We start from the raw sequence: 22,253 nt of genomic DNA, 5'->3' as shown, positions 1-22,253 counted from the left end.
TGCCAGGGGTCGGTAGTCATTTAGGCAGGTTACCTTCTCTTTCTTGGGCACAGGGACAATGGTGGTCTGCTTGAAACATGTAGTTATTTCAGACTCGGTCAGAGAGAGGTTGAAAATGTCAAGGAAGACACTTGCCAGTTGGTCCATGCATGCTCTGGTGTTGTAGAATTCAATCTTTATGAGTTAGCGTAAAGATTTAGCCGCCAGCCTGTTAGGTAGCTAGTTGTGAACACTGTGTAGATGGATGAGCTTGTGGCTGCTCCACTGCGCTCGTGCGGATCTCCCTCCTCTCACCCACATCTCCACTACAGTTCATTTGACATTGTTCAAATATGTTATTTTGATAAACACATGTATTGAGCTAGCTGCCATTTCGTGCATCACCTGATACGCTAGCTACGTGAGCACATCTAGCCCCAACGTTCCTTCTGCAGTCAAGAGCTTGTGACCACAACCCACCATCTCTGAGTCAACAGTAGCCTCTCCGACGGACCAATCCTGGAGTGGAAAGTAAATGCAAATAAATTAGATATTAATTTGTGGTGAAGCAAAGTAATCAACTATCAACCACTGAGGTATATAGCTTGCTATGTATCAACGCTACTGTGATTGCCACGGTAGTACAATTTCACCAAATTAATCTGTTAAATTGATGTGATGAATTATCTCTATTGGCGTAATGTGGAACTGAAAACAACTTAGTTTCTTCCAGGTTTTTCTAGATAATGCCAAGGAGAAAATAAGACCTTCCTTGGTGTCCTTTGTCAGTTAATGGCCATATGCTTAATTCGTAGGTTGATAACAAAATAGTGAAATATTTGAGTTAACAGAGATTTCAGGTTATGTGGAAGAGACATTACAGGCTATCTGAAAGAAAACTATTAATTCTCCCCCTGGCAGGTATCAGACCAAAAGCTACAATGAACATAATAAATTCCCATGCCTCAGAATGATCTGGTGTATCAGTACACCCAGTCACTACAAAGATACAGGAGTCCTTCCTAACTCAGTTGACAGAGTAAGGAAGCTGCTCAGAGATTTCACCATGGCTCTAATAGGAGAAAACAGGATGGATGAACAACATTGTAGTTACTCCACAATACTAACCTAAATGTACAGAATACAAATATTCAAAATCATACATCCTGTTTGCAACAAAGTAATGTAACGGCTGTCTTTGGTGGAAGAAGATGGGGACCAAGGTGCAGCGTGGTAAGTGTTCATGATGTTTAATAAAATAAACAGAACACTAAATGACCAAAAACAACGAAGACCGTGAACGACACGAAACAGTTCTGTATGGTAAACATAGAAAACAACTACCCACAAAACATAGGTAGCCTGTTTTCCCACTAAGTATGGTTCTCAATCAGAGACAACGATCGACAGCTTCTTCTGATTGGGGACCATACCAGACCAAACATAGAAATACAAAACCTAGAACAAAAAACATAGAATGCCCACCCCAACTCACGCCCGACCACACTAAAACAGAGACATAAAAAAGGAACTAAGGTCAGGATGTGACAAGTAATACTGCAATACAAAGCATTATGTTTGCGGCAAATCCAACACAACACATCCACTTGCGATTTTAGCATGTCATCAAGTCTGGCATTCTCTGGATTTTTCACTTCATTGAGTAGCAGGCTAATGTTAGTGGTTTCTTTGCAATGCTTGCAGTTAGCCACGGATTCCTTACAAACCACTCATTGTTGAATTTGCGATTTCCAACTTGTTGTGTAATCTTCATGGCCGATGAGCACCGATACATTTTTATCTATAATTTCTCTTCATTATTTCTCTTCATATGACAAGGATTAAAAATTATTGGCTTGATTCATGATGATGACTGCTAGCTAAGACTTTGAAAGTAAGATGTTGACATGATCAGTCCAATCAAGCTACTGTACATATAATGTGATTTGACTTCATTTTATCTGTGGCCAATGACATTGAGCCTTCTTGGAAGGGCACTTGTAATATAACTCTATGGCAGGACTCAAGGGCTGAAATTTTGGATGTCTACCCTTACTAAGGACTTAAACTTGGCAATGACACAGTGTCCCCATGAGTGACAGAACACTGAGCCAATCACGGCGCCATGCTCCTATTTTCTGCTGGCTCGCCCCACCACAGAATGCACTGAGCTAGGCTGAAACACCTGCATTTTAGAGCTGCCTCACTCAAGAAAAAAGGGACCATGTTTGTTGTGGCTTTATTAACTCAATGATATATATATTTCTTTACGTTGTTTGCAAACTGACATGTGACACATATTAATGCCAAAATAACATGCAAAACAGGTAAGCCCAAAAACATTTATTTATATATATATATATATATATATATATTATTTATTTATTTATTTTGCTAGTAATGTGGGTCTTGAAACAGGTGGGGCTCTGCCCCACAAGCCCTGAATGATGGGTCGCCACTGAACACATCACCGTGCCACTCTTCATATTTTCAAGCATGGTGGTTGCATCATGTTTTTGGGTATGCTTGTCATCGGCAAGGTCTAGGGAGTTTTTTTTTATAAAAGGAAAAGAATAGAGCTATGCACAGCTTAGAATGAAGGGCCAAATATACACTGGAGTTACACTATATACACACAAGCATGTGGACACTCCTTCAAATTAGACAATTAGGCTATTTCAGCCACACCAGTTGCTGAAGTGTATAAAATTGAGCACACAGCTATGCAATATCCATAGACAAACATTGGCAGTAGAATGGCCTTACTGAAGAGCTCAGGGACTTTCAACGTGGCACCGTCATAGGATGCTAGCTTTCCTACAAGTCAGTTCATCCAATTTCTGCCCTGCTAGAGCTGCCCTGGTTAACTGTAAGTGCTATTATTGTGAAGTGGAAACGTCTAAGAGCCACATCAGCTCAGCCACGAAGTGGTAGGTCACAAAAGCTCCCAGAATGGGACCATCAAGTGCTGAAGCGCGTAGTGTGTAAAAATCGTCTGTCCTCGGTTGCAACACTCACTACCGAGTTCCAAACTGCCTCTGAAACCAACGTCAGCATAATAACTGTTCGTCAGGAGCTTCATGAAAGGGGTTTCCATGGCAGAGCAGTCGCACACAAGCGTAAGATCACCATGCGCAAAGCCAAGCGTCGGCTTGAGTGGTGTAAAGCTTGGCGCCATTGGACTCTGGAGCAGTGGAAACGTGTTCTCTGTCCAACGGACAAAGCTGGGTTTGGCGGATGCCAGGAGAACACTACCTGTCCCAATGCATAGTGCCAACTGTAAAGTTTGGTGGAGGATGAATAATGGTCTGGGCTGTTTTACATGGTTCGAGCTAGGCCCCTTAGTTCCATTAAAGGGAAATCTTAATGCTAAAGTATACAATGGCATTCTAGGTGATGATTCTGTGCTTCCAACTTTGCGGCAACAGTATGGGGAAGTCCCTTTCCTGTTTCAGTATGGCAATGATTAATTGGAACGCTGACTGCGAGCCAGGCCTAATTGCCCAACATCAGTGCCCAAACTCACTAATGCTCTTGTGGATGAATTGAAGCAAGTCCCCGCAGGAATGTTGCAACATCTAGTGGAAGCCTTCCCAGAAGAGTTGAGGCCACAGGTGTCCACATACCTTTGGTCATGTAGTGTACTTATCAAGACATTGAATGTTCCAGAGTGGCCTAGATACAGTTTTGACTTAAATTGGCTTAAACATCGATGGCAAGACTTGAAAATTGCTGATCAACATCCAACTTGACAGAGCTTGAATATTTTTTTTAAGAATAATAGGAAAATATTGTACTATCCAGGTTTGCAAAGCTCTTAGAGATTTACCCAGAATGACTCTCAGCTGTTATCGCTGCCAAAGGTGATTCTAACTCATAGGGTTGAATAACTATCTAATCAAAATATATTAGTGATTTATTTTCCATTCAAAAAAAGTTACATTATCTTTCCACTTTGACATTACAGCGAATTTTGTGTATGTGGAAAAAGGAGTGTGAATACTTTCTGAAGGCACTGCATCTCTTGTAATGTACCCACACTGTTTCCACAACCGAATGAAATGTTCTGACAACCTTTAATGAACTCTTATGCTTTAAGGAACTAGACATTTGCTTGCTGAGAAAGTTCTTGAAATGTTCTGAGGACCTCCAAGACAAGGTCAAATGTATATTGTGTGAACATCAATGGAACATTATGTTACACCTAAAATAAATATGTGACAGATGTAGGATCTTCATTTGAGTCAGTTTGCCTTTTTAAACCTCGATCAAATCAAATCAAATCAAATCAAATCAAATCAAATTTATTTATATAGCCCTTCGTACATCAGCTCAAAGTGCTGTACAAAAACCCAGCCTAAAACCCCAAACAGCAAGCAATGCAGGTGTAGAAGCACGGTGGCTAAGAAAAACTCCCTAGAAAGGCCAAAACCTAGGAAGAAACCTAGAGAGGAAGATTACACAACAAGTTTGCATTTCCTACTGTGCAGGAAAGTTCTCAGCAACAAAAATAGTGATCAAATTAAGATCGTACATCTGGATGAATGTTCATATAAACTGACTTATTTGGAAATTGTGGAACATTGTACAACATTGTGGGAATGTTCTCTGCAACCTCTTAAGTACAATATGTGAATATCACAAGAATACGCTTGCAACATCCCAGACAACTCTCATAACTTAATTCAATATTCTGTGAACCTTTAAAGAACATAGACTAGATGTTCTGCCAACATTCTTACAACATTAAGGGAATGTCCTGTGCAACCTAACTTAAACATTGTATGAATGTCATCACAACTGAGCATATGTTGTGCTTTGACAACCTATCTCTGTTCCCACAACCTAATTACATGATCTGGGGATTTTTTAAATAACTCAGGGTGTTTTGTGCACCCTGATACAAACATCTGAATGTCAACACAACTGGACTGTTTTTGTGTTTTGGGAACCTATCTCTTGTCATATCTCCACAATGTTCTCAAAACCTAAAGAAATATTTTAGGAACATTTAAAGAACAGAAAAATGTGTTCTGCGAACGTTCTTGTAACATCAGGTGAGTATTTTTTGCACCCTAAAATAAACATTGTATAATAATCTGCACAACTGGACAGTTCACCACCAGACTGTTCCCACAACCCAGTGAAGCATTCGGATAACCTTTAAAGAACAGACTAAAAGTATTATGGGAATGTTTTTGCAACATCAGGCAAATGTTTTATACAAACATTGTGTAATTATCAGCATGACTGGACAGTTTTTGTGTTATGAGACAATTTGCCGCAACTTAACGAACGTTCTGGGAACTTTCACAGAACCAATTTTGGTTTGCTGGGAACAGCAGTAAATGTTGGATGAACATTATCCCATTTTGCTGGGTCTGCTACTAACGTCATGTTGTCATCATGTGACACCGTCTCTCTGCCATTGTGACAACACCTAGCCCTGGTCACACAGAGTGCATGCTGGGAAGATAGGAACTCGGGAGGTAGGGACCATGTGACCCAAGGTGGGGGTTGTGGTTTGTGTTCATCCAAACGGCATTGAGTCTGTCCACTCTGATCAGCGTCAGCTGCTCGGGTGGCATGTCATGAACCCTCTCTGGTACACCAACCACTCCACTGCTGTTCCCAGCTGATCCATCTAGCAGGACCTGCGTGAGGCTGCCCACCCAACCCTGCCAACCGATCGATCCGAAACACACAGAAAAGTAGCGAGAGAGGGAGGGAAAGAGAGAGACTGACTGAGTAGAAAGCACAGTGACCTGTCCCCCCCAGCGATAGGTGCCATGTAGGCTGCACAGCAGACGTAGCAGCACAGCACATACAACTGATTATACTGTACACAGTATCTCTCTATGTCCGATTAACATGAATCAATTTGACTGGCACACCCCTGTGTAGTTGGTGTACACAGTGTGATCTCCCCCATGCTCTCTCTCGCTCTGTCTGCTCCGTCCTCTCTATTCCTCTTTCTCTCTTCTACCGCTTTCTCTACGGACCCTATCACTCTGTACAGTGAGAATACAACATGAATGGCAGAACTGGGTTAGATCTGTACATTTGCAGTGGTTGTTTGGGCCAGTGAGCAGCAGCAGTGGTGTTCTGTATGGAGTCAGGCCTAATCCATCAGTAATGTCCTCACTCCTTTTTCATGCTATCTCACTAAGCACCATGCCCCTACAGAGCATGCACACTCGTGTGTGTATGTGTGTGTGTGTGTGGATGTGTCTTGCATGTAAGTGTGTGTGTATTCATTTGTGGGCATGCGTATGTGGTCCTTCTAAGCCTGTGAAGCCGTGGCTAAGCCTTGCTGACTCATGGTCTATACCTCAGGCTAATGCTAACACGAGCGTAGCTAGCTAGCGTCTCAGCCCAAACACCGAGGAGAGAAGAAGGCCAGTGGCGGGAGACAGCAGACGTCTGAAATAAAGACTGTCTAATTGATTGGCTTCATCTCATGTGAATGCCTTGATAAACAGATTTGCCTCTATTCACAGCCATCACAGCTTCTTAAAATGAACATAGACTAATGGGAGTTACTTCATCCCTTCAGGCTAGATATGGCTGAAACAACAAAGAAATTAATAAAAGATTGCACAGACATTTGCCTGCCTCTAGCCCACACACCCACAGTTTAACAGAGGATACCTCAGGATTTGGGTCAATTCCGTTTTCAATTCAATCCATTCTTAGGTTGAATTTCAATTCACTTTCTGGATTGATTCCTGGGATCGAAGGGGGCTCCACCTCTGTCCACCTGAGTAGACAGACAGGGTAGCAGGTAGCCTAGCAGTTAGAGCGTTGGGCAAGTAACCCGGAAGTTTGTCAGTTCGAATTCCTGAGCCGACAAGGTGAAACATCTGTCTGTGCCCTTAGGAGCAATTTGACGCTTAGATCTAATTTCTCCAGGGTCAAAGTTGATAATGGGAGACCCTGGCCATGACCCAACTCTCCGAGGTTGGATTTGGGATATGCAAAAAACACATTTTTAATTCACTCGTGTACATGCGTGAAATTGGACAAATATACGCACCCACCACATTATTATTATTATTATTATTATTACGAAGCATCAATCTGTCAACTCCATGTTGCCATGTTGAGTTATTGGTTTATTTGGTGGGATGATAGATTGTTCTGTGTACATGGCTAGATTATGATGAGTGATCTGAGCAGCTCAGGCCTTGGGGGCCAGGGGAAGTGGGTGACAGGATTACAGTGAAGAGAGGAACACACTCTCTGTCTCACACAGCTGCTCTCTCTCCTCCAGTGTCTCTCCTCCAGTGTCTCTCCTCCAGTCTTTCTCCTCCATCTCTTATTCACATTCGTTTTTTTCTATCTCTTCTCTCTTTATCTCTCTTTCTCACACAAATATTTATTTTGCACTTTCTCCCTCAGTCTCTCACTTGCTCTTTAAAAATGACACTTGTGACAGCCATTTATTGATGGAGAGATACCTTCTCCTGTATTGGTCACTGGGTATTGGCTGTACATTAGGAGAGTGACGTTCTCCTGTATTGGTCACTGGGTATTGGCTGTACATTAGGAGAGTGACGTTCTCCTGTACTGGTCACTGGGTATTGGCTGTACATTAGGAGAGTGACGTTCTCCTGTATCGGTCACTGGGTATTGGCTGTACATTAGGAGAGTGACGTTCTCCTGTACTGGTCACTGGGCTATGGACTGTACATTAGGAGAGCTCCCTCTCCTTCCCTGTGAAAAGACAAACACTCTACACTGATAACAAACAAGACTAAAGAGATAAAGAACACTGTCCTGGCGGTGTAAATAAATTGGTTACAGTATCAATCATTCATTTGTTGTAGCAAGGACTAGATGTTTTATATGAGTCCTCAATTCAATTTAGATTGGTTCATTTAGATGCCTCAGAAAAGTAGGGTTTGGGTTCAGAAAGAGTTCACTGAGAGAGTCATGCTCTATGTTTCTTTTCCATGTCCCATGAGTACAACCCTCAGGACTCTACTCTGTCAGATCAAGACTACAGACACTATTTAATCTAACTCAATCTAACTCAAACACCAGGTTTCATGAACAAGTTAAAAAAAAAATATATACATTACCCGTCAAGACACAGCTACTCATTCAAGGGTTTTTCTTTATTTTCACTATTATCTACATTGTAGAATAATTAGTAAAGACATCAAAACTATGAAATAACACATATGGAGGCGTGATGGTGTGCATTCTGCAGCGATACGCCATCCCATCTGGTTTGTGCTTAGTGGGACTATCATTTGTTTTTCAACTGGACAGTGACCCAAAACACACCTCCAGGCTGTGTACGGGCTATTTGACCAAGGAGAGTGATGGAGTGCTGCATCAGATGACCTGGCCTCCACAATCATCCAACCTCAACCCAATTGAGATGGTTTGGGATGAGTTGGACCACAGAGTGAAGGAAAAACAGCCAACAAGTGCTCAGCATATGTGGATCTCCTTAAAGACTGTTGGAAAAGCATTCCAGGTGACTACCTCATGAAGCTGGTTGAGAGAATGCCAAGAGTGTGCAAAGCTTTGATCAAGGCATATTGTGGCTACTTTGAAGAATCTCAAATATAAAATATATTTTTGTTAAACACTTTTTTGGTTGCAACATGATTCCATATGTGTTATTTCATAGTTTTGATGTCTTCACTATTATTATACAATGTAGATATCCACAGTAAAATATATCCACAGTAAAGGGGGGAGGCTTGCAAGCCAAAGTTCACCATCCCAACCGTGAAGCACAGGGTGGCAGCATCATGTTGTGGGGGTGCTTTGCTGCGGGAGGGACTGGTGAGCTTCACAAAATAGATGGCATCATGAGAAGGAATATTATGTGGAGATATTGAAGCAACATCTCAAGACATCAGTTAAAGCTTGGTCGCAAATGGGTCTTCCAAATGGACAATGACACAAAGCATACTTCAAAAGTTGTGGCAAAATGGCTTAAGGACAACAAAGTCAAGGTATTGGAGTGGCCATCACAAAGCCCTGACCTCAATCCTATAGAACATTTGTGGGCAGAACTGAAAACGTGTGTACGAGCAAGGAGGCCTACAAACCTGACTCAGTTACACCAGCTCTGTCAGGAGGAATGGGCCAAAATTCACCCAACTTATTGTGGGAAGCTTGTGGAAGGCTACCCAAAACATTTGCCCCAAGTTAAACAATTTAAAGTCAATGCTACCAAATGCTAATTGAGTGTATGTAAACTTCCGACTTCAACTGTATGTGCTCAATAAAATAATGTTTACGTTGTGGGACAAAACTGAAACATAAGTCCATTTAGAGTCTTCTCTATGCAAACCCATAATGCCAACCCTCAGTGAGTTTAGTATATTCCTTAATAAGGAGAACGTAGTCTACCATGTATTAAGACAGATGACGGTCAGACCATTCAAAAGCACCACAAAGATGTTGATTAGTGGACTGGATCCAAAAACGTCACTTTAGGGTTGGAACCAAATGTGGGGATTTAAACTTATGGTCTAGTAGTCCAAAGTCAACGGGGCAGCAGGTAGCCTAGTGGTTAGAGCATTGGGCCAGTAACCGAAAGGTTGCTAGATTGAATCCCCGAGCTGACAAGGTAAAAAAAATTGTTCTGCCCCTGAACAAGGCAGTTAACCCACTGTTCCTAGGCTGTCATTGTAATTAAGAATTTGTTCTTAACTGACTTGCCTAGTTAAATAACGGTTAAATAAAAATGTAATAAAATGAAGCAATCCTTTGACAGTGGTTTGGGTCATGCCTCACTCTCATCCTGTGATTTGGCCAGTCACAGTGGCTACCAGGGACCTGTTTCGGAAGTATTTTAGGATACTATTCCACTCTACTGAATGATGTGCTTAAAGTGCTTTACATTAGGGGAAACACCTCATCCTCTACCAACGGATGAAGAGTTCAACCTCTTGGCACCCCCTCATCATCACTTGGCTCTCTCACACTGGAGCTGTTCTCACCCTGGAATTGTTCTCACCCTAGAGCTGTTTTCACACTGGAGCTATTTTCACACTGGAGCTGTTTTCACACTGGATCTGTTCTCACACTGGAGCTGTTTTCACACTGGATATATTTTCACACTGGAGCTGTTTTTACACTGGATCTGTTCTCACACTGGATCTGTTCTCACACTGGATCTGTTCTCACCCTGGATCTGTTCTCACACTGGATCTGCTCTCACACTGGAGCTGTTCTCACCCTGGATCTGTTCTCACCCTGGAGCTGTTCTCACACGAGCTGTTCTCACCCTGGAGCTGTTCTCACCCTGGAGCTGTTCTCACCCTGGATCTGTTCTCACCCTGGATCTGTTCTCACACGAGCTGTTCTCACCCTGGATCTGTTCTCACCCTGGATCTGTTCTCACCCTGGAGCTGTTCTCACCCTAGAGCTGTTCTCACCCTAGAGCTGTTCTCACCCTAGAGCTGTTCTCACCCTAGAGCTGTTCTCACCCTGGAGCTGTTCTCACCCTAGAGCTGTTCTCACACTGGAGCTGTTCTCACACTGGAGCTGTTCTCACACTGGAGCTGTTCTCACCATAGAGCTGTTCTCACCCTGGAGCTGTTCTCACACTGGAGCTGTTCTCACCCTGGAGCTGTTCTCACACTGGAGCTGTTCTCACCCTGGAGCTGTTCTCACCCTCGAGCTGTTCTCACACTGGAGCTGTTCTCATCCTGGAGCTGTTTTCACACTCTTCTCTCCTCAGTACTATTACCTGATGTTCTATAGATCTCAGCGGTACTATTAACTGATGTTTCATAGATCTCAGCGGTACTATTAACTGATGTTTCATAGATCTCAGCGGTACTATTAACTGATGTTCTATAAATCTCAGCGGTACTATTAACTGATGTTTCATAGGTCTCAGCGGTACTATTAACTGGTGTTTCATAGATCTCAGCGGTACTATTAACTGGTGTTTCATAGATCTCAGCGGTACTATTAACTGATGTTTCATAGATCTCAGCGGTACTATTAACTGGTGTTTCATAGATCTCAGCGGTACTATTAACTGATGTTTCATAGATCTCAGCGGTACTATTAACTGATGTTTCATAGATCTCAGCGGTACTATTAACTGATGTTTCATAGATCTCAGCGGTACTATTAACTGGTGTTTCATAGATCTCAGCGGTACTATTAACTGGTGTTTCATAGATCTCAGCGGTACTATTAACTGATGTTTCATAGATCTCAGCGGTACTATTAACTGATGTTTCATAGATCTCAGCGGTACTATTAACTGATGTTTCATAGATCTCAGCGGTACTATTAACTGATGTTTCATAGATCTCAGCGGTACTATTAACTGATGTTCTATAAATCTCAGCGGTACTATTAACTGATGTTTCATAGATCTCAGCGGTACTATTAACTGATGTTTCATAGATCTCAGCGGTACTATTAACTGATGTTCTATAAATCTCAGCGGTACTATTAACTGATGTTTCATAGATCTCAGCGGTACTATTAACTGATGTTTCATAGATCTCAGCGGTACTATTAACTGATGTTTCATAGATCTCAGCGGTACTATAAACTGGTGTTTCATAGATCTCAGCGGTACTATTAACTGATGTTTCATAGATCTCAGCGGTACTATTAACTGGTGTTTCATAGATCTCAGCGGTACTATTAACTGATGTTTCATAGATCTCAGCGGTACTATTAACTGGTGTTTCATAGATCTCAGCGGTACTATAAACTGATGTTTCATAGATCTCAGCGGTACTATTAACTGATGTTTCATAGATCTCAGCGGTACTATTAACTGGTGTTTCATAGATCTCAGCGGTACTATTAACTGATGTTTCATAGATCTCAGCGGTACTATTAACTGATGTTTCATAGATCTCAGCGGTACTATTAACTGCTGTTTCATAGATCTCAGCGGTACTATTAACTGATGTTTCATAGATCTCAGCGGTACTATTAACTGATGTTTCATAGATCTCAGCGGTACTATTAACTGATGTTTCATAGATCTCAGCGGTACTATTAACTGATGTTTCATAGATCTCAGCGGTACTATTAACTGGTGTTTCATAGATCTCAGCGGTACTATTAACTGGTGTTTCATAGATCTCAGCGGTACTATTAACTGGTGTTTCATAGATCTCAGCGGTACTATTAACTGATGTTCTATAAATCTCAGCGGTACTATTAACTGATGTTTCATAGATCTCAGTGGTACTATTAACTGATGTTTCATAGATCTCAGCGGTACTATTAACTGATGTTTCATAGATCTCAGCGGTACTATAAACTGATGTTTCATAGATCTCAGCGGTACTATTAACTGTTGTTTCATAGATCTCAGCGGTACTATTAACTGGTGTTTCATAGATCTCAGCGGTACTATTAACTGATGTTTCATAGATCTCAGCGGTACTATTAACTGATGTTTCATAGATCTCAGCGGTACTATTAACTGATGTTTCATAGATCTCAGCGGTACTATTAACTGATGTTTCATAGATCTCAGCGGTACTATTACCTGGTGTTTCATAGATCTCAGCGGTACTATTAACTGATGTTTCATAGATCTCAGCGGTACTATTAACTGGTGTTTCATAGATCTCAGCGGTACTATTAACTGATGTTCTATAAATCTCAGCGGTACTATTAACTGATGTTTCATAGATCTCAGCTGTACTATTAACTGATGTTTCATAGATCTCAGCGGTTCTATTAACTGATGTTTCATAGATCTCAGCGGTACTATTAACTGATGTTTCATAGATCTCAGCGGTACTATTAACTGATGTTTCATAGATCTCAGCGGTACTATTAACTGATGTTCTATAAATCTCAGCGGTACTATTAACTGATGTTTCATAGATCTCAGCGGTACTATTAACTGATGTTTCATAGATCTCAGCGGTACTATTAACTGATGTTTCATAGATCTCAGCGGTACTATTAACTGATGTTTCATAGATCTCAGCGGTACTATTAACTGATGTTTCATAGATCTCAGCGGTACTATTAACTGATGTTTCATAGATCTCAGCGGTACTATTAACTGATGTTTCATAGATCTTAGCTGTACTATTAACTGATGTTTCATAGATCTTAGCTGTAATATTAACTGATGTTCCATCTGTTGGCTGGCTGTTCACAATGGCTTTCTAGTGAGAGATGCTGCTCCCCTCCTCCCACTGATTACACCTTCTGTCTCTTTTGTCACCTGTAATATCTCCTCTTCAGGCCCTTCCCCTTCCATGTCTGTTCTGTTACAAAGCAGGTGGTTGTAGGTGGGAGGCACGCAGGTGCACGCACGCGCGCACACACACACACACACACACACACACACACACACACACACACACACACACACACACACACACACACACACACACAGTGACTTAAGGCCACAAAGGCAGCAGGCGGGTGGATTTGGCCTACGTGGCTGCCACAGCGTCAGAGCTCTACTAAGTGCCTTCATTCAGACGTGATTATTAAAGAGGTAGTCGGCAGGTCTGCTTTGTCAGCTGTTGACAGAGCACAAAAGGGGCCATTTCAGACCAAAATAAACACAGGGGACAGGGGTGAGGCAGGGGACACACATTCAAGCAGGTACATATTTTTTGAATCGCTCTGGTACTATTTTCATACGTATGTAGTACATTTCACAACTCTTAGTACAAAACTCAAAACAGATCATCAAAAAGGCATTTTTCTTCAAACTTTAAGCACATTTTCAATTTTCAATTGACTAGAAATACCTTTCATATAAAGTAAATGCCTCTCACAATGCGATGCTCACAATACTTTTCATATGATTCTCTTCTCATTTGTTTAAATCTATTTGACCATCACTTAATCCAACTGCGCTTAACGGTTAATCACTTAACCGTTTGGTAAACCTATAGATTTTAAACTGGTTTGTCTACTATATATGGATTTTAAACTGGTTTGTCTGCTATATATGGATTTTAAACTGGCTTGTCTACTATATATAGATTTTAAACTGGCTTGTCTACTATATATAGATTTTAAACTGGCTTGTCTACTATATATGGATTTTAAACTGGTTTGTCTACTATATATAGATTTTAAACTGGCTTGTCTACTATATATAGATTTTAACTGGTTTGTCTACTATATATAGATTTTAAACTGGTTTGTCTACTATATATAGATTTTAAACTGGTTTGTCTACTACATATAGATTTTAAACTGGTTTGTCTACTACATATAGATTTTAAACTGGTTTGTCTACTATATATAGATTTTAAACTGGTTTGTCTACTACATATAGATTTTAAACTGGTTTGTCTACTATATATAGATTTTAAACTGGTTTGTCTACTACATATAGATTTTAAACTGGTTTGTCTACTATATATAGATTTTAAACTGGTTTGTCTACTACATATAGATTTTAAACTGGTTTGTCTACTATATATAGATTTTAAACTGGTTTGTCTACTATATATGGACATTGTAAACTACAGAAGTAAAATGTGTGTTTGTAAAGTATAAACATCTTAATGTAATGTATGATACATGATAACCATACATAAGGACTACTCATTATTCCTAATCGATTTCACATAGTGGTAACCCACAATTGGTCACCGTATAAAAGGGTGTGTGTGAACACTTGTAATTTCAACATGATGCAGGATAGACAGCAAGGGATAGGAAGAAGTCAAAGAGCTCATGGGCAAGGGAGGTGGGCAAGGGGCCCTTCAGAGAGGTGGGCAAAGGGCCCTTCAGAGAGGTGGGCAAGGGGCCCTTCAGAGAGGTGGGCAAGGGGCCCTTCAGAGAGGTGGGCAAGAGGCCCTTCAGAGAGGTGGGCAAGGGGCCCTTCAGAGGGCATTTTCATGTCTGCAGCTCTCTCTAAAGATGGTGTGGTGGGACGTAAGCCATTACTTGGATCCTACAACACTGCACACCTTATTGTGTTTCTCAATGAAATTGAACAGGCTTGTCAAGGTGAAGGGGTCACCTATGTCATTGTGTGGGACAATGCCAGGTTCCACCATGCAGAGGTGGTTCAGACATGGTTTTGGGCCCATTCCCGATTCGTGACCATATACCTGCCCACATACACTCCTTTCCTCAACCCTATTGAGGATCTATTTCCGCATGGAGGTGGAAGGTGTACGATCACCATCCTCTTGAGCGTACCACCCTCCTTCTGGCCATGGATGAGGCATTTGACAACATCAATGCAGACCAATGTCAAGCTTGGATTCTCCATGCCAAAAGGTTTTACCCGCGGTGCATGAACAATGAGGACATTCACTGTGATGTGGGGGAGAATTTATGGCCAAATAAATGCTCAAGACAGGCTTGACGCAAATGAATGCGTGCTAAAAGTTATTAATTGAATTTGTTTAATTACATTTCTTACATTTGATTACAGACAGTACACCTATGTTGCAATTATATCTGAAAAATGAAATAGTTTTTTGCATGAATGATTGATCACACTTTTGATTTCACATTGGATTGATTTTCTGTATATTTTGTTTATGTAATGTAAGTGTATTGCCCAATGTGAAAACTGTAATCGACAGGACTGGAGCATATTACTCTCAGCACTTCTAAGGGTGATTTGAAACACGTAGCTTGCATTGTTTGCTATTCGATTAACTGGTAGTTAAAACAACTAAATTGAAAAGTGATTAAACCAATGTTCTCATTACATTTGACAATTAACCTATATTTTGGATCAATGGTTGTGTGGTGAGAGATGTTTACAATCCAAATGACTGCACAATGACAGAGCTCTTATGAGTGTGAAGCAGCTAGCGCTGACTCAATCTCTGACCCCACAAGGTCTTCACTTGGAGATGCATCAGCTGCCCACTTCAAAGACTACTGGAGACGACTGTGTGTGTCTGTTGAAAACCTATGTCCTGGATGTGTGGTGGCTGAGGTTTAGTCTCTTCCAGACTTCTGTAATCTCACCCATAAAGCCGGCTCTCTCTTGGGAACGAGGATATCACTTATGTAGCTGGTTGTCCATCTTCTCCATGTCCTTTGTCATTCCTCTTTCCTCTGTGAAGCATGCTTGTTTGGTTGTGAAGCAGCTTCCTCTAGCCATCCATCCAATTATTTATTTATTTTATTTATTTAACCTTTATTTAACTAGGCCAGTCAGTCAAGAACACATTCTTATTTTCAATGACGGCCTAGGATCAGTGGGTTAACTGCCTTGTTCAGGGGCAGAACCATTTAGCCATTCATCGTATGAATAGATTATTTACCCACATTGTTGTCATCCTATCAGCCTCACAGGTTCATTTGCTCTGTCTCTATATTACTCTGAATTAGCTAATCCCTGTGTGAAAATGTCTGCTGTCTGGCTGCCTGTCTTTTATTGCTCTGTGAATATCAGTAGCATTACGTCCTGTTCTGTACTGAATCAACATTGAGGCAGAGAAGCAGAGGCTGCCTGGCTGGCTTTATGTCTCTTTAAAATCTGCTGTTGAATTATAAGAGCATACGGTTTGAATAAAGGGATATGCTCTCTGAACAGTATTACTGTGTAAGTGTAAAACTCATGCTGTTACCCCGGTAACATTTGAATTATGCAACAAACGGGAGATTGCATTTTCCTGATGTTGACTTTGTGCTCTGAGATGATTTCACTGAGTTTGGTGGTTTGGTGGTGGAGAAATGCGTTGCTATGACGATAGTGTTGAAAAGTCACAGAATCTGAGATTTTGTGCACCACGTTGTGTGACAGTCATTTCTGTCCGGTGTCTTGTGCAAGCCATTCTGCTTTGTTGAGTATATTGTTACCGCAGCACAAATCCAGACCTCATGTCCTGTCACCTGACAATCATCTGTCTGTGTGGCTCTGCACCATCATCATCGATCATCGTATAAATTACATTAATGTTGTTTTCACAAACCTTTTATCTGTCTATCTGGATTGACAACCTGTTCTCTCTCTCTCTCTCTCTCTCTCTCTCTCTCTCTCTCTCTCTCTCTCTCTTTCTCTTCCCCAGTACAGTTTAAACCTGTTCTCTTTCTCTCTCTCTCTCTCTCTCTCTCTCTCTCTCTCTCTCTCTCTCTCTCTCTCTCTCTCTCTCTCTTTCTCTTCCCCAGTACAGTTTAAACCTGTTCTCTCTCTCTCTCTCTCTCTCTCTCTCTCTCGCTCTCTTCTCCAGTACAGTTTAAACCTGCTCTTTCTCTCTCTCTCTCTCTCTCTCTCTCTCTCTCTCTCTCTCTCTCTCTCTCTCTCTCTCTCTCTCCCCAGTACAGTTTAAACCTGTTCTCTCTCTTTTCCCCAGTACAGTTTAAACCTGTTCTCTATCTCTCTCTTCCCCAGTACAGTTTAAACCTGTTCTCTCTCTTTTCCCCAGTACAGTTTAAACCTGTTCTCTCTCTCTCTCTCTCTCTCTCTCTCTCTCTCTCTCTCTCTCTCTTCCCCAGTACAGTTTAAACCTGTTCTCTCTCTCTCTCTCTTCCCCAGTACAGTTTAAACCTGTTCTCTCTCTCTCTCTTCCCCAGTACAGTTTAAACCTGTTCTCTCTCTTTTCCCCAGTACAGTTTAAACCTGTTGGCTCAGGCATTACTTCCTGCTTACTGCACAATGAACCAATCAGACTTCTTTCTTTTAAAGAGTATTTGTTGTTTTTATTTATGCACTGTGTCCCCTATATTGTAAATTATGGCCGCCATTGCAAATATATATATGTTGTTTAATGATAATGTAGATGTATAGGTGTATGCCCCAGGAATACCCCAGGAAGACCCGAATCGCTCACCACACCGCCACCTTCGCTAATTCTTCCACCGCTGCTGAAAGAAAATCTGAGGGAAACACTGTTATTATTCACATCTGTGATGTCTAATGGCCCCCTCTGTCTTTTTTTCTCACCCTCACTTTCCCTCCCTCCCCACAGGAAACAGTAGAATATGCCTTCCTGATCATCTTTACGATAGAGACCTTTCTGAAGATCATAGCGTATGGTTTAGTCATGCATCAGAACTCCTACGTAAGGAATGGCTGGAACATGCTAGATTTTGTCATTGTCATAGTAGGGTAAGTACCACATTCCTCACACACATGCATGTACTCACACACACACACACACACTCAGGTGCGTACACACACACACACACGCGCATGCATGTACACACATGACTATGTCAGATCCTGCTGATGCCCAAGGCCCAAAATAAAGCCCAGTCTGGTGGACTGAATGAGCACTGAACACTGAAAGGTTACAAAAATGTTAACATAAACACAAGTATGTTGTAAGATGTTATGTAATGAAAAACACTGTAGAACACACAAACACACAGCAACATATTCAGAGAGAAAACACACATGCAACAATTCACCCTCCCTGTGTATCAGTCACTATTTGATCAAGAAGGATCATCGGCTTAAGTCTCTTCACCACATCCAGTAACAACAAGAGGCTCTGGCAATCACACACACACACACACACACACACACACACACACACACACACACACACACACACACACACACACACGGTAGTACCTCTGTGAATGACCTGAGATCCTGTTGTCTGTCACATGGTTTTAGGATTTGGGTTCTGGTCAGGAGGAAGTCACACACTCGCTTCTGATTTTAAAAAAGGAAATGGGAAAAAAATACTTAGTGTAGCCTACTACATAATGCTGGATCCCATGATACAGTACCAGTCAAAAGTTTGGGCACACCTACTCATTCAAGGGTTTTTCTTTATTTTTACTATTTTCTACACTGTAGAATATAAGTGAAGACATCAAAACTATGAAATAACACACATGGAATCTTGTACTAACCAAAAAATGTTTGAACAAATCAAAGCACCCCCACATCATCACACCTCCTCCTCCATGCTTCATGGTGGAAACCACACATGCAGAGATCATTTGTTCGCCTACTCTGCGTCTCACAAAGACACAGCGGTTGGAACCAAAAATCTCAAATTTGGATCAGACCAATGGACAGATTTCCACCGGTCTAATGTCCATTGCTCGTGTTTCTTGGCCCAAGCAAGTCTCTTCTTCTTATTGGTGTCCTTTAGTAGTGGTTTCTTTGAAGCATTTGACCATAAAGGACTGATTCACAGTCTCCTCTGAACAGTTGATGTTGAGATGTGTCTGTTATTTGTATTCTGTGAAGCATTTTCTGAGGCTGGTAGCTCTAATGAACTTATCCTCTGCAGTAAATGTAACTCTGGGTCTTCCTTTCCTGTGGAGGTCCTCATGAGAGCCAGTTTCATCATAGTGCTTGATGGTTTTTGCGACTGCACTTGAAGAAACTTTCATATTTCTTTACATTTTCTGCATTGACTGACTTTCATTTCTTAAAGTAATGATGGACTGTCATTTCTCTTTGCTTTTGCCACAATATGGACTTGGTCTTTTACCAAATAGGACTATCTTCTGTATACCACCACTATCTTGTCACAACACAACTGATTGACTCAAACGCATTAAGAAGGAAAGAAATGTACTTTTAACAAGGCACAGCTATTAATTGAAATGCATTCCATGTGACTACCTCATGAAGCTGGTTGAGAAAATGCCAAGAGTGTACAAAGCTGTCATCAAGGCAAAGGGTGGCTACTTTAAAGAATCTCAAATATAAAATATATTTTGATTTGTTAAACACTTTTTTGGTTACTACATGATTCCATATGTGTTATTTCATAGATTTGATGTCTTCACTATTATTGTACAATGTAGAAAATAGTACAAATAAAGAAAAACCCTTGAATGAGTAGGTTATATCTGGGAAGAGCTGAGCCTTCCTTGAAGGGTATTCTTCTCGTTATTTTCTCTCGTTTCAGTGGCTTTCTGTAATGGTAGTTGATATCATTTGAATTATATTTTCCTACACTCATTATTGACAGAAATATATAATTATATTGAGGGGTGTGTTGGCAGACAGACTCTGGGGTGTGTTAATCAGGGGAAACACACACACACACACACACAGAGACCTTGTGTGGTGGTCAGGGTGACGTTTATATCCTGCACAGCTTCCTCGTGGAGCTCCAGTGTAAACTGAGGACGAGGTGTGAAACACTGAATGTAAACATAGAGAGATAAAGGGGGATTAAACAACACGTTTCACTGCACCTGTTTGGTGTATGTGACAATAAAACACACACACCCATACACACTACAGTAGATGGCCCAGAAAATACCATTAAGATAAATCAAAGCTCTGTCACCTGATTCTCAGAGCTGTATGTTACAATGATGTCATCAATTTCTCTGTGTGTCTGACCTTTGTGATATTTCTCTCTCTCTCTCTCGTTCTCTCTCTCTCTCTCTTTCTCTCTCTCTCTCTCTCGTTCTCTCTCTCTCTTTCTATCTCTCTCTTTATCTCTCTCTCTCTCTCTCTCTCTCTCTCTCTCTCTTTATCTCTCTCTCTCTCTTTATCTCTCTCTCTCGTTCTCTCTCTTTCTCTCTCTCTCTCTCTCTCTCTCTCTCTCTCTCTTTCTATCTCTCTCTCTCTCTCTCTCTCTCTCTCTCTTTCTTTATCTCTCTCTCTCTCTTTATCTCTCTCTCTCGTTCTCTCTCTTTCTCTCTCTCTCTCTCTCTCTCTCTCTCTCTTCTTTCTATCTCTCTCTCTCTCTCTCTCTCTCTCTTTATCTCTCTCTCTCTCTTTATCTCTCTCTCTCGTTCTCTCTCTTTCTCTCTCTCTCTCTCTCTCTCTCTCTCTCTCGTTCTCTCTCTCTCTTTCTATCTCTCTCTTTATCTCTCTCTCTCTCTCTCTCTCTCTCTCTCTTTATCTCTCTCTCTCTCTTTATCTCTCTCTCTCGTTCTCTCTCGTTCTCTCTCTCTCTTTCTATCTCTCTCTTTATCTCTCTCTCTCTCTCTCTCTCTCTCTCTCTCTCTCTCTCTCTCTCTCTCTCTCTCTCTCTCTCTCTCTCTCTCTCTTTTATCTCTCTCTCTCTCTCTGTCTCTCTCTCTCTTTATCTCTCTCTCTCTCTCTTTATCTCTCTCTCTCTCTCTTTATCTCTCTCTCTCTCTCTTTATCTCTCTCTCTCTCTCTCTCTCTCTCTCTCTCTCTCTCTTCTCTCTCTCTCTCTCTCTTTATCTCTCCTTCCCCTCTCTCCTCCCTCACAGGTTGTTCAGTGTAGTTCTGGAGGTGATAACCAAAGAGGGTGATGCGGGGGCTCAGGGGGGTAAACCAGGAGGCTTTGACGTCAAGGCCCTCCGAGCATTCCGTGTGCTCCGCCCCCTCCGTCTTGTCTCAGGAGTACCCAGTGAGTCGCCATTGTGCCAGAACATGTCTTCACTATGGAGATATGTTACCATGTTTATACCATATGAAGAGTTTATTTCCAAAATGCCAAACACCAATTTTTCACATTTGTGTTTTTTCATCTTTTTAAAATATTGCTTATGGGTACCTTCATGTGTGTGTAAAATATTACTATTCTCAGATAATTCATTCATAGATTTTAGATGTGTATGAAAATGTTTTTGGGGCAAAATGCTATATATCCATTGTTTAGCTAGAATGGAATATTTGATTGTGATAATTGTTAGCTATCTTAAGATGAATGCACTTACTCAAAGTCACTCTGGATACGAGCTTCTGCTAAATGACTAACATGTCAAATGTTTTACATACAGATCCCATATGAGGTGGATATATAGCATTTTGGGAAAAATATGATTATTTGTCTCTCTGAAATGAAACCATCAAGTGAATGACTTAAAACAAATACATGTCATTGAACAACCCCGTTACATAATTAGAATGGTGTGTTTTTTCACTCTCTCTTTCATCATTTCTTTCAGCAATAAAAGCTCATTTACCTGCATTTCTGAAAATAAATATATAGCATTTTGGAATTAAAATCTTCATATGTCTCTAGTTCAATGTGACGTTTTCATTGATACCTGTGCACAGTCTGAAATCCATAGGCATAAACATCAATAAATAGTTTAGAATTAGGTTCGTTATGTCCGCATAGCATTATACTGTGTGTGTGTGTGTGTGTGTGTGTGTGTGTGTGTGTGTGTGTGTGTGTGTGTGTGTGTGTATCTGAGCCCTCTCTCTCTGTCTCTGTCAGGTTTACAGGTAGTGTTGAACGCCATCATTAAAGCCATGGTTCCTCTGCTCCACATCGCTCTGCTAGTCCTCTTCGTCATCATCATCTATGCCATCATCGGCTTGGAACTCTTCATCGGCAAGATGCACGCCACTTGCTACCTGGTGGGCACCGGTAAGGCCCTGCGTCCGTAATCTGTCCATCTCAGTCCTCCTCTGTCTGTCACAAGTTAAACTCTTTCCATATTTTGATGCACGTCAGCTCTAC

At 41.3% G+C, this 22,253-nt stretch overlaps 1 protein-coding gene across 1 annotated transcript in view; it reads left to right on the top strand.

Moving 5' to 3' along the window:
• Positions 1-22,253, top strand: part of LOC139368732 (voltage-dependent L-type calcium channel subunit alpha-1D-like) — a 119,241-nt gene that overhangs the window by 30,251 nt on the left and 66,737 nt on the right. Inside the window, exons 4-6 of the mRNA XM_071108028.1 lie at positions 17,856-17,995; positions 21,052-21,191; positions 22,008-22,160. Of these exons, the coding sequence (XP_070964129.1) occupies positions 17,856-17,995; positions 21,052-21,191; positions 22,008-22,160 (433 nt within the window). The remainder of the gene's footprint in view (positions 1-17,855; positions 17,996-21,051; positions 21,192-22,007; positions 22,161-22,253) is intronic.

The sequence above is a fragment of the Oncorhynchus clarkii genome, chromosome 16 (genome assembly GCF_045791955.1).
Source record: "Oncorhynchus clarkii lewisi isolate Uvic-CL-2024 chromosome 16, UVic_Ocla_1.0, whole genome shotgun sequence".
In the NCBI taxonomy this organism is placed as follows: domain Eukaryota; kingdom Metazoa; phylum Chordata; class Actinopteri; order Salmoniformes; family Salmonidae; genus Oncorhynchus; species Oncorhynchus clarkii.
Note: the sequence above shows the minus strand (reverse complement) of the source record. Positions and strands in the feature narration are given on the sequence as shown.